This window comes from Neofelis nebulosa, chromosome 6 (assembly GCF_028018385.1).
Source record: "Neofelis nebulosa isolate mNeoNeb1 chromosome 6, mNeoNeb1.pri, whole genome shotgun sequence".
NCBI lineage: Eukaryota > Metazoa > Chordata > Mammalia > Carnivora > Felidae > Neofelis > Neofelis nebulosa.
The window spans coordinates 93,249,703-93,262,911 of NC_080787.1; the positions used below are offsets into that span (position 1 = coordinate 93,249,703).

A 13,209-nucleotide genomic window follows, 5' to 3' on the forward strand; every position below is an offset into this window, starting at 1 on the left:
GCTGTCTCTCCCTGTCTCAAAAATAAAATAAACGTTAAAAAAAAGAAAGCTTTCCATTTTTACGTTATGTAACTGGTTACCTCATGAAACCTTTATTTATAATAATTTCTCAATTAACTGAATTTTCTTAAATTTTATTGCTATCTACTGGTAATTTTGTCATTTTTTACATCTCATTCTATTAACTGCATTGAGTAGCATTTTCAGAACAATGTTAAAGAGGCCCCCTAATTTTCCCGTTTTACCATTAAGTATCTCTTGTTGATGCTTTGATGTTCTTACCCTGTTAAGAAAGCATACTATTTGTTTTGGTCAAGAACAGATGTTGAATTTTAAAAGAGGTCTTGACGTTTTCACTGTTTATTGACAGATTTCCAAATGTTGACTATATTTCTATAGTAAAATCATTATCATTTTTTATATTTCCAATGTAATGTTAGACTCTACTTAGGAATACTTTATGATGTTTGCATCGATATTCAAAAGTCAGACTGTTTTTAATGCTACCTTTGCTAGATTTTATCAGTTATTGTAACTTCACATAAAAAGAACTGGAAAGCTTTCTGTGTGAACTGGAATAATTTCAATAGCAGATCTTCTTGAAAATGGGAAAACATTTACCCACGAAATAACGTGGGCCTGGAGCATTTTTTAAGGAGTAGCTCTCTGGTAACTTTCTTAATTTGTTTTGGCTTTCAAACTTATTCCCATGGAGATAACCCAAAGGTACATCTGGATTTATTTACTTTTCTCATTCCTAATTTTGTATTTTTGTATCATATCTTTTTTCCTTGCTTCAACTAGTAGCAGTTTAGTCTACTGTTTTGATTTTCCCTTCTAAGGAACCAACTCTTATAATTTCTGACTACTTTTTTCCTTTCAAGATGTTAATATCGGGGGCGTCTGGACGGCTCAGTTGGCTAAGCATCTGACTTTGGTTCAGGTCATGATCTAGCAGTTTGTGGGTTTGAGCCTCGCATCAGGTTCACTGCTGTCAGCACAGAGCCTGCTTGGGATCCTCTGTCCCCTTCTCTCTCTGCCACTCCCCTGTGCGCTCTCTCTCAAAATTAAATAAATATAAAAAAAATAAAATGTTAATATCGGTATTACCTTTAAGTCTTTCCTTTTTTCCCCTCGGATTTATTTCACTGTTTCCTTTTTAATATTCTTAAGTAGAATATTTTGATTTATTTTTATTCTTTCTCAGTTTTTCAGGATGTTAGTTTATAACTTTGACTTTGGCTACATCCCAAAAGTATGGACATATATTGATCTCATTAAGTTATTTCCTTGATATTATGTAACTGTATTTTCAGTTTCCTCTGATACAATAACATCCAGAATTGATTTTGTACTTTTGTATTTCTGTTATCTGTTCATTAATTCATTCAGTCAACCAGCTAATATTTAGTGCCATTCTCCTTTTTTTTATTTTTTTATTTTTTTTAACGTTTATTTTTGAGACAGAGACAGAGCATGAACGGGGGAGGGGCAGAGAGAGAGGGAGACACAGAATTGGGAGCAGGCTCCAGACTCGGAGCCGTCAGCACAGAGCCCGACGTGGGGCTCGAACTCACGGACTGCAAGATCGTGACCTGAGTCAAAGTCGGACGCTTAACCGACTGAGCCACCCAGGCGCCCCAATGCCATTCTCCTTTTAATGCAGTAAGGTCAAAGAATGTGTTGTGTTCAACTTCCTAGAAAATACTGTGATTCATTCTGTTCTAGTATTATTAATTTCATCCTCACAGTCAGTGTTTTTAGAAAGATAATCTTCACAATCAAATATCTTAAGTTTTCTTCACAGCACATAGTACGGAGGATAAACCAAGAACACTTATAATACCAACTTTCATAAAACGTAAGATTACATTGTTCATATGACTCACCATTATTTCATGTGCTACTAAGAAAAAAAAAATTTCCATGCTCATTTTAGAAATGTTAAGATGTTCGTCTTCAAAAAATCACCTAAAACAATGGTTTTTGTAATCTTTTTGTTGGTTTGTTTTTCCAGAATTGATTGCCTTGTCTTTCTTAATTGTAACCTTTTGCAGACGAGGCACTTCATAATTCTCAAGAGATCTGAGTAGCTCTTTCCCAATTCAAGCAGGACTACTTGAATTGGGAGACAAGGACATTTCCAAAAAAGCACACTTAACATTTTAACAATTTTATATTTCAAAAGTGAAGAAACAATTGTTATAGATCCTACCCCCTAAATGTCATTATGCCAACAATAAGTGAAAGCATAATTAACACTTATCAAAAGGTGGGCAGGGGTGCCTGGGTGACTCAGTCTGTTAAGCCTCTGACTTTGGCTCAGGTGATGATCTTGGGGTTCAGGAGTTCGAGCCCCGCTTCAAGCTCTGTGCTGACAGCTCCAAGCCTGGAGCCTACTTCAGATTCTGTCTCCCTCTCTCTCGGCCCCTCCCCCTCTTGAGCTCTATCTCTCTCAAAAAACTAAATAAATATTTTTTTTAAAAAGGTGGGCAGATCTTTTTTTTTTTAGTTGAGAAAAATGACTGTAGCTTTTGATAATCAACAGCTAGCTCCCTGTTAATTCTCTCTCACTTTCTTTCAAAGTTTATCAAAATACTACTCTTCTCCACTAATTAAATTTTCTGTATTTTAATTTTGCCCAAGCAAATATGGCAGTGAGCAAAACTGCAAAATACAAATATCATCAGAGGTAGAGCTTCCACAATTTCATCTCCACAGAATCACTTCATAGCAAGAGGATAACCTGCTTTCCTGAAGAAAGGTTTCCAAAACCATTTTTGTTTTCGCACAAAGGACTAAAAAAAGAATGAATAGGAATTCATCTTTTTTCACAGAATCAAAATTTAAATTACAATTACTAATGCTCTCTTAGCATTTATACACACACACACACACACACACACACTAAAATATAATAGCACCAGCTTCTGTTCATCTTTCAACCGTACAGTGGAAAACCTAATCAATTAGTCCCATCACTCACCTTTCTGCCTACTTAAATGTATTTAGGGGAAAATATTTTTAATATTACTCTAGTTCTTCCATGGTCACTAGCAAAAACAAAACCGAATTCATGAAATATGTTAAAGAAATCAGCAGTCACTGGGAAATACGTGTTTACAACAAAATATAAGGCACAGACTAATGGATACATCTTGAGAGCACCTGCCCTACACCTCACCAACATACAACTCCATCTAGGCATAAGGTAATGGCAGGAACTGGTTAGAGAGCAGAAACAAGCCTGACTCTCTCCACAGAATATTAAATCCACTCAAGACAGAAGGTGAATGACAAAAGACTACAATGCCGATTCCCCGAAGAGAGTCCAGGCAAAAGCGAACCATAACTGTCCTGAAGAGCCCGCCTCACAGTCCCTAACTATGCCACACTTCCCATACCTGTGCCCATCCCATCCCAACCCGCCCCTCTTCCAGGCCTAGCTTATCCAAGAATCCAAAGTTACACTCCTTCCTCCCTCTGAGACCGAACCTCCTTAGCCCCCGCCCTTTCCCGCTCACAGACCACCGCCCCCCAACCAAATGCTGCCAGGGGGCGGGGAGAGGGGAGTCGCCAGAGAAAAGCGCGTCCCGCTTCCAGCCGCTGCCGCCTCTCGGGAGACCCCACGGCGCTCGGGACAGGGGCCGGGATCCAGGCCAAGGGGAGTCGCAGGCCCGGTCCTCACCGACTCCCAAGAAGAAGCCCCGGGCGAGAAGACGGAAGATCACTTACTAATGGGAGCTCTGCCAAAAGTTCCCTGCCATGGAACACAGCTTGCCCTGAAAAAAAAGCACCAGCCGGCGGAGCGGCCCGCGGAGCGACCATAGACCCAGCCCGCCCGGTAACTGCGCTCCTGGATCTGATCGGCTCGGCACCGCTCCGCGGCGGCTACGGTGAGAGGAAGAGGATGGCACTCTAATCTCCTTGAGGCCGGCCGGCAACACTCTACACTGTAAACCCGTTCCTATGGATAAAAGTTCCGGCTCGCCCCGCCGTAGCCGTAGCGGATGAAGCCGGTGGGGAGCAGACGGCCTGTGGGCGCAGAAGGGGCGGGAACTGGTGCTCACAGAAGACTCGCGGCGGTCGGAAGGCTCTCGCGAGAGCTTTCTACCAGTTCCGGCCTGGAACCCGCGAGCTGTTATCTCTGAGCAACTTCCATTCACTGAGCGGGGATTAGAGAGGGCAAGTAGGCTGGTTTGGGATTTTGTTATTTCATTTTACAGGCCTCCACGATGGCACTTAATTAAGATATAAGATTTCCTGACTTCAGTTCTTTGACCTGCTGTTGCAAAGAGGAATAAAGATTATTTTGTCCTCAAGAAATAAATAATAAATAAATAAATACATAAATAAATAAAAATAAAGATTATCCTCAAGGACCCACCAAAATTTAATGGCATTAAGCCGAATACGTTCTTAATGGAGTCCTTTTGGACTGGATTGCAAACTTCTGGAGCAGCAGTGCTTTTCAAAGTCAGAGACTACCAGTTTTGCAGAACAGTGAAAAACATTTTTCCTTTATTATATATATGCATGTGGTGTATTCATATATATGTACCAAATAGAAACATACAGCCCAAAATGCAATAATTTAATTTTACAAGATGAAATAATCTGTATTTCTCATTCTTTATGTTGTGACATTGCATTTATTATTAAAGCTTATTTTTATAAATAATTGAATACACCTAAAAGTTGTTCACAGAAGACCAGTGTTGTGAGTAGCTTAAGACATTATTTTCCAACTAAGTGAAATAAGTCAAAGAAAGATACCATATGATTTCATTTCGTGTGCAATTTAAGAAACAGAAAAAAGTGGGGCGCCTGGGTGGCGCAGTCGGTTAAGCGTCCGACTTCAGCCAGGTCACGATCTCGCGGTCCGTGAGTTCGAGCCCCGCGTCAGGCTCTGGGCTGATGGCTCGGAGCCTGGAGCCTGTTTCCGATTCTGTGTCTCCCTCTCTCTCTCTGCCCCTCCCCCGTTCATGCTCTGTCTCTCTCTGTCCCAAAAATAAATAAAAAACGTTGAAAAAAAAAAAAAAAAAAGAAACAGAAAAAAGAGACAAAAAGACTCTTAAATATAGAGAACTAACAGGTGATTCCAGAGAGGAGGTGAGTGGAGGAGTGGGTTAAAAAAGGTGAAGAGGTTTAAGAGTACACATATCAGTGATGAGCACTGAGTAATGTACAGAATTGTTGAATCATTATATTGTAAATCTGAACTAACAGAATACTGTATGTTAATTATATTTGAACAAAAGTAATTGTAAAAGTAAAATTAGAGAAAAACTACTCTTTAAGCTTATTTAGTTATTATTTATTTATTAATGGGGGGGAGGGTCCACAAGAGAGGGAGAGAGAGAATCCCAAGCAGACTTGGCACTGGCAGCACAGAGCCCCATGTATGGCTCAATACCACTAAATTGTGAGATGGCGACCTGAGCCGAAATCTAGAATTGGATGCCTCACCGACTGAGCCACCCAGGTGCCCCAAGAAAAACTATTTTTAAAAAAAGACATTATTTTTCACATTATGGGTGGAGACGAAATAGGGGGTGGTGACATTGTAAGTTAGATAAACATTTTCCTGAATGGAATAAAATATCAGGTATGTCAGAAATAGCAAGTAGTATTATAATAGAATTTTAAATTTTGATTAAATTATGTGTATGTGTATGGTCAGGATGTCAAACGCATGTCAGTAGCTTAACATAAAAATATTTTATATGTCACATATCACTACCATAAAGTCTGATATGGATTATATTGACCTTGGTAGTTGTCCTCCAGATCTCCAAGGATCTGGCATATTTTCATCTTTCAACTACTCTATCTTGGTTCTTTGCTTCTGGGCTTCAAATCTTTCTAGAGAAAGTTCAGAGGACTCTTACTGACTGAATCAGTGTTAAGAGACTTGAACCAGAAACAATACAATCACTTCCTTTCGTGACCCATTGACCAGAATAGGCACACGCCTCTAACTTAACTGCAAGGGAGGCTGAAAAATGTAGGGTATCATGTAGCATATTTGATGAACACTAGCATGGACTACACTGCAGATCACAGTCAAAAAAGTTTATAAAGTGGTAGCTTAAGAAACACCAGGCCACAGGAGCACCTGGATGGCTCAGTTCGTTGAGCGCCTGACTTTGGCTCAGGCCATGATCTCACAGTTCGTGAGTTTGAGCTCCACATTGGGCTCACTGCTGTCAGCCTGTTAGCACACAGTCTACTTCAGATCCTCTGTCCCCCTCTCTCTGCCCCTCCCCAACTTGTGCTCTCCCAAAAAATAAAGAAAAGAAATACCAGGCCATAGGCTACTTCACAAGGTTCAGAATTTCTTCAACTCTCTGAGAAGTTTTTGATAGTTTGATACCTTTCGGAAGATAAGCACACTGTGATAAATTGGTATTGTTAAATGTTTTGTTCTATGTGTCTCTATTACACTTTGTTTCTACCACTAGACCAGTACCGTTTCATATCTAATTCTGCATTCTTCTTCCTATAAAACTGTGAGCTCCTTCATCTTTGTATCCCTGTTAGTTCAAGGTATAACACAAGGTAGGCACAGCAGTACTGATATTTGAAACTGACATAACTGGGTGAGGGCAGGGAGGAGGGGTGCTTAAAGAAAAAGAATGTAACCTTATGGACACAAAATTAGGTTCTAAAGTGAGTATTTACAATGCAAAAGAGAAATCAAACAAATGAATAAGGCCTTGGAGATTCAGGTCATTTCTTCTGTGAACTCGTAGGCAATTTACAAAACAACAACAACAACAACAAAACCTAAATAGAAATGCTTTCTGTCTGCAACCTGATTTCTGCCTCCCAACCAGAATAACACATTCCCAGCAGCTCTGATGCTCCCAGTGGCTGTGCAAGTCAGGGACCTGAATAAAGCTCAGATTTCATTTGCTTCAGGGCAAATCATCTCTGAAGGTAGCCTGTAAATGGAGGTTGAATTGAATTGACTTGAACCAAATGCTAACTTATTTAATAGTATCGCTGGTGAAATAGAGCAATTTACAAAAGTTATTAAAATGCCTAGCTGTCGGAGCTTACCTGGATGCAAAAGATGATGAGACATGTAGGTTTGCTTAATTTTACTGACAGGTTGTTTTTTTTTTTTTTTAAACTTTTCTTTATAATTTTGGTATTGTTTCAGTCCTCACTACTCACCTAATTTAATCACCTACTTAATTTGATCACTTACTGGAATCATTCAGTCTTGTCCCTTCTAATTTTTTATTTACCTTGTACTTTTCAAATAGGGATATGATCAATAGTCTTGATGCTAATATTGATTCTCCTGTGATGAAAAAAAGTATTTATCCTTTTTCCTACAATGCCTTTTCCAGAAGTATGAGTGGTATTTCTCAGAAACTTGAGCCTAGAAATGTAGTAGTTTTCTCAAGCTCACTTAGCTGGTTACTGGCAAAACAGCAGGAATCTAGTTCTTTTGAGTCCCTGTGCAGTGAGCTTTTCACTCAACCATACAGTTCCAATAAAACTATAATGACTAAACTACTATAAACACAATATTCCAGGTTTGTAGTAGAAGTTTCTCTTTCTAAACATTATTGGAGACCATCTTCTCACTTTTAATTAAACTTTTATTGTAATTTGTCTTGATACTAATAGTCTTTATTGTGAAAATATGCTTTCCTCTATCTAGCCATTCACTGTATTTCCCTTTATTTTAATTTCTGGAACCCATATTTGTGTAAGATGACTAAACCTCTAACTTATATAAAGCTTACCAGTTAAGAACTCAGTCTCTACATCTGGGTGGCTCAGTTGGTTAAGTGTCTGACTCCTGATTTCAGCTCAGGTCATGATCTCATAGTTCGTGGGATCGAGCCCCAGGCTGGGCTCTGTGCTGATAATGCAGAGCCTGCTTGGGGTTCTTTCTCCCTCTCTCTCTGCCCCTCTCCCGCTTGCACTTTCTCTCTCTCTCTCTCTCAAAATAAATAAAAAACAAACTTAAAAAAAAAAAAAAAAAGAACTCAGTCCCTAAACTAGACTGATCAAGTTCCAGTAATAGCTCTGCCATTTACTAGTTGTGTAACTATCTTAGTCAGCTTAGACTGCTGTAACAGAATACCACACACTGGGTGGCTTAAGCAACAGATATTTATTTCTCACAGTCCAAGATCAAGGTGCCAGCAGATTTGGTTCCTGTAGAGAACTGTCTTTCTGACTTGCAGATGGGTACCCTCTCATTGAGTCCTCACCTGGCAGAGAGAGAGAGAGAGAGAGAGAATAAGGATCATCCTATCATCAGGGCCTCACCCTTATGATCTCATCTAAACCTAATTAACTCCCAAAGGCCCCACCTCTAAATACCCCTGGGTATCAGAACTTCCACATATGAATTTACATTCAGTCTATGCCAATAACCTTGGTCAAGCTACTTAATCACACTGAATCTCAGTTTCGTCTTCTGTAAAATAGGGATAATCAGAGTTACTAAATCATAGAGTTCTGGTGAGGTTTAAATGAACCCTAAGTGGGGGATGCCTGGGTGGCTCAGTAGGTTGAGTGGCCGACTTCAGCTCAGGTCATGATCTCACAGTTTGTAAGTTCGAGCCCCACATCGGGCTGACAGCTCAGAGCCTGGAGCCTGTTTCAGATTCTGTGTCTCCCTCTCTCTCTGACCCTCACCCACTCACACTTTGGGGTCTCTCTCTCTCTCTCTCTCTCAAAAATAAATAAACACTTAAAAAGAAATGAACCTTAAATGAAATTAGAATAGTGCCTAGTACGTGGTATTAACAATAACTCTTACCATTTAGCTTTTATTATTTAAAAGAAGTTTAGATTCTACAATTAGGACTATAAAGAACTCTGTTTTCTGCTAGAATAAAAATAGTAGTACCTTGATACAAAGAGGTACTCTATCTCTTAGTACTAGCCTTTGACATTTTAACCCCTCTGCACTCCACAGGTAACAATAATCAAATACGTTGATTTACAAAGTGCCAGTTTATTTATGCCATGAGGCATTTTTCTTCCCTGTATACTTCTAGGTCTGGAGTTCCAAAATAGTTTAGGGATTCCAGAATTCACTTTCCTGTTTCTAGTTAGTCTAGAATGGCCTTTGAGAGAACACAGTGTATATCATTAAGAAACCTGACAGCCCGAGCCTACTATTCTTATTGTATGAAGATTCCCAGGACCCAAAAATGGCCCATTTCTTAAATTAATTTTGTAAACATTTATTTATTTATTTATTTATTTATTTATTTTTTATTTTTTTTTTTGAGAAAGAGAGAGAGAGAGAGAGAGAGAGAGCACGACCAGGGGAGGGGCAGAGAGACAGAGGGAGACAAAGAATCCCAAGCAGCCCCAGGCCCTGTGCTGTCAGCACAGAGCCCATTGCAGGGCGGAGCTTGAATCCACAAACCACAAGATCATGACCTGAGCCAAAGATGGACACTTAACCAACTGAGCCAGCCAGGCACCCCAAGAATGGCCCAATTCTAAGAAGATTCCCCAGAAGAAAAAAATTCCAAATAATTGGTAAACACCTTAAATCCAGTCAAGGTGATCCACCTGGGAAATGTCTGGATAGTGATTGCAACTAAAGGTTAACACTAAGTAAGTATGTGATTTTGCTTAAACAAGAAAGTAAGAAAGGAAAACATATAGAATATATAAATGGAAGTCAGAAAGATCAGATTGACAGAGTGTCTATGTGAGTTTCCTATGGCTGCTGTAACAAAATACTGTGAACTTAGTGGCTTAAAACAACACACACAATTTTTTTATCTTACAGTTCTGGAGCTCAGAAGACCTAAATGTGCGTGTCTCACTGAGCTAAAATAAAGGTATCATCAGGGCTGTGTTCCTTTGTAAAAGCTCTAGAGGAGAATCTGTTTTTCTTGCCTTTTCCAGTTTCCAGAGGCTGCCCACATTCCTTAGTTAATGCCCCCTTTCATTTTCTCTTCTTTTCTTTTTTTTTTTTTATTTTGAAGGTTTATTTATTTATTTTGAGAGAGAGACAGAGAGTGTCTCCACCGAGAGTGGAGGAGAGACAGAGAGACACAAAATCTGAAGTAGGCTCCATGCTCTGAGCTGTCAACACAGAGCCTAATTTGGGGCTTGAACCCTTGAACTGTAAGATTATGACCTGAGCCAAAGTCAGACACTTAATTGACTGAGCCACCCATGCACCCCATCATTCTAAAAGCTAATAATGCCAATTAACTCTCACAAACCATCACCCTCACATTGACTCTTCTGCCTCCCTTTTCTGTACATAATGGAGGCCAGGTTTCTCACTGTGGGAGAAAGAAGTTATAACTCATTGAGGAAAAAAATAATGAACTCTATGGTAATGATTACAATGAGAGATTACAGAATTAGCTCTGTATATATATATATATATGTATATATATATATATATACACATATATATATATATATACATATATATATACACACAAATAGGTATGGAAGTAATTATACATAAGTTCGTATATATTTGTATACATATGCATAGCTCCACCTGCTGAGAGGAATTGGATGCACTGAAATCCAATTGCAATGAGCATACTCACACCCAAATCCTGGTTTGTAAATACCACTCTCTAACAAAAGGAACCTAGGATCCTTGGAGAAATGGCTAATTCTAAGACTAAGCAGAGAAAATACAAGGTAGTCCTGACTCATACTACCAGCAAGGGAGGAAGGAAGTACTCAAAACATACAGAAATTTTAGGAATGTGTCAAAAAAACACAGAAGTCAGGGGCGCCTAGGTGGCTCAGTCAGTTAAGTGTCCAACTCTTTGTTTTGGCTCAGGTTATGATCTCATGGGTCCATGATATCAAGCCCTGCATCAGGCTCCGTGATGATAGCACAGATCCTGCTTGGGATTCTCTCTCCCCCCTCTCTCTGCCCCTCCCCTGCTTGTGCACGTCTGTGCTCTCTAAATAAATAAATAAATAAATAAATAAATAAATAAATAAACAAACATTAAACAAAAAAACAGGAGTTGACCTGAAAGAGAGCCCAATAGCCTAAGCTGAAACAATGCGAGCAACAAAACAAAATAATGTAATAACATAACCCACATAACAAAATATATATACCTGAATCCATACTGGTAGAAACATATAATTGAATAAATAAATGGATAAAAAGAGATAAAATTTTTAACTGAAGAATCCCAAACAATATATGTAAATATTATCCCTGTCATAAGATGGAACTTAGTCCCTGTCCCCTTGAATATGAGCTGAATGTAGTGGCTTGCTTCCAAAGTAACTTCCAAAGTTACTTATACAGTAACTTTATAATGGAAATACCTGGCAAACACTACTTTAACTAAATATTAAAATTAACAATAGCAGTGATCAATCACAATGATAGTATATATTCCTGACATAATGTTAGGAGAAGAACACTTTACATCCGTGGACTTCCTTCCAATGGCCCATAACCCTGTAACCAGAGAGAACTAAGGAGACTTGATGACTAAATGTAATGTGGTATCCTGGGTGGGAGTCTAGAACAGAAAAAGAGCATTGGGGGGCGCCTGGGTGGCTCAGTAAGTTAGGTGTCCGACTTCGGCTCAGGTCATGATCTCACGGTCCGTGGGTTCAAGCCCCGCGTCGGGCTCTGTGCTGACAGCTCAGAGCCTGGAGCCTGCTTCAGATTCTGTGTCTCCCTCTCTCTCTGACCCTCCCCTGTACATGCTCTTTCTCCGTCTCAAAAATAAATAAACATTAAAAAAAAAAAAAAGAAAAGAAAAAGAGCATTGGTGGGAAAAACCTGAAGAAAGTGTGGAACTTAATTAATAGTAATAGTTAAGAAACTAAGTAATGAACTTAGTTAATAGTAATATTGCAATACTAATAGCAATATTAACCTCTTAATTTTGACAAATGTACCACAGGTATATGAGAAGCTAATATGAGGGAGAATGGGGTAAAGGATATACAGGAACTTTCTGTACTCTTGGCAATTTTTCCATAAATTTAAATTATTCGAAAAAGGTTAATTGTAAAAATTATATATATATATTCTAAATTACAAGGCTGTGAGACATGGGCTGGAGCAGAATCTCACTCAACTGAATCTAAGGGCAGTGCTGGCTCCCATTTGCCTTGCATGTGGTTGGGTTAGGCATAGGAATGTGACAATCCTGGGCAACAGAGGAAAACTCCACTGAAAACTTCTGGGAAAGGACTTCCTTGGTCTTAAACTGTAGCATTTGGAGGGGAAAAAAAATCAGTCCTTTTTCTGCTGCTGCTGATTGTTGTAGCTGTACGTCAATGGTTTGTAACTGGGGGTTATTTTGACCTTCGTGGAACCATTTGGGATTGTCTGGAGACATTTTTGCTTGTCACAACTGTAGGGAGGGCATTCTAGGCATCTGTCGGGTAGAGGCCACGGATGTAACTAAACATTCTACAATACAGAGGACAGCCCCCACAACAATGAATTATCCAGCCCCAAATCCCCATAGTGCCAAGGTTGAGAAACATCATATTTTTCTTTTCTTCTTTTCTCTCTTTCTGATGTGATAGGAGGAGGAATATCAAGGATTATAGCACATAATGAAAGGCTTTAAATGGTCTTATGGGACTATTTATTTAACAAGAGGTGATTAGTTGGCAATACTGGAGGCAAGAGAATCAGGTATCCATGGTCAGTAAGACAATTGTCTTGGATTAGATGACTTACAAGTTTAATTTGAAAGTCATAGTTCAGTCAAATTGTAATAGAAAATACTTGACTTTGGTGGGTTAATGCTCTACTACTATCTCTCCTTTCAAATGATAAATTTAGTAATGTTAGAAACCTTTTATTATGAGTTCTCCTCTAAATTCACATTATCAACGATGGAAATCCTTATTCAGTTACTGGGTGATCAATTCCTGATTTTCTATCTATATGAAATCAAATTATCATAGTCAATAACAGTTACATGTACATATTTTATTTAGTCCTGTTAACAAGCCTATTAAGTAGATACTATGCTCTTTTTATGGATGACAAAATTTAGGCTGAAAGGTTAAGTAAGGAGCCCAGGCCTATGTAGATAGCATGTGGAGCCAAGATGAAATACCAATCTGTGTATTTGGTCACACTGATACTGCCAAGAAGGAACAAACCAGCTTTGTGTCAATATCAAATAGATTAAGGACTAGCAACTATCACACTCCCAAAATGCCCTCTCACTGTACTGAGCATTTAAT

The 13,209-nt window shown here is 39.0% G+C and overlaps 1 protein-coding gene across 2 annotated transcripts in view; it reads right to left on the reverse strand.

Moving 5' to 3' along the window:
- The window catches only part of CCNC (cyclin C), a 29,481-nt gene extending 25,439 nt beyond the window's left edge, over nucleotides 1-4,042 (reverse strand). Inside the window, exon 1 of one of the 2 annotated variants that reach the window (XM_058734808.1) lies at nucleotides 3,736-4,038. In XM_058734808.1, the coding sequence (XP_058590791.1) occupies nucleotides 3,736-3,767 (32 nt within the window). In that variant the 5' untranslated portion in view covers nucleotides 3,768-4,038. Of the gene's footprint in view, nucleotides 1-3,735 lie in introns of both variants that reach the window. The other variant, XM_058734809.1, reaches the window with a different exon arrangement.
- Between the last annotated feature and the right edge of the window lie 9,167 nt (nucleotides 4,043-13,209).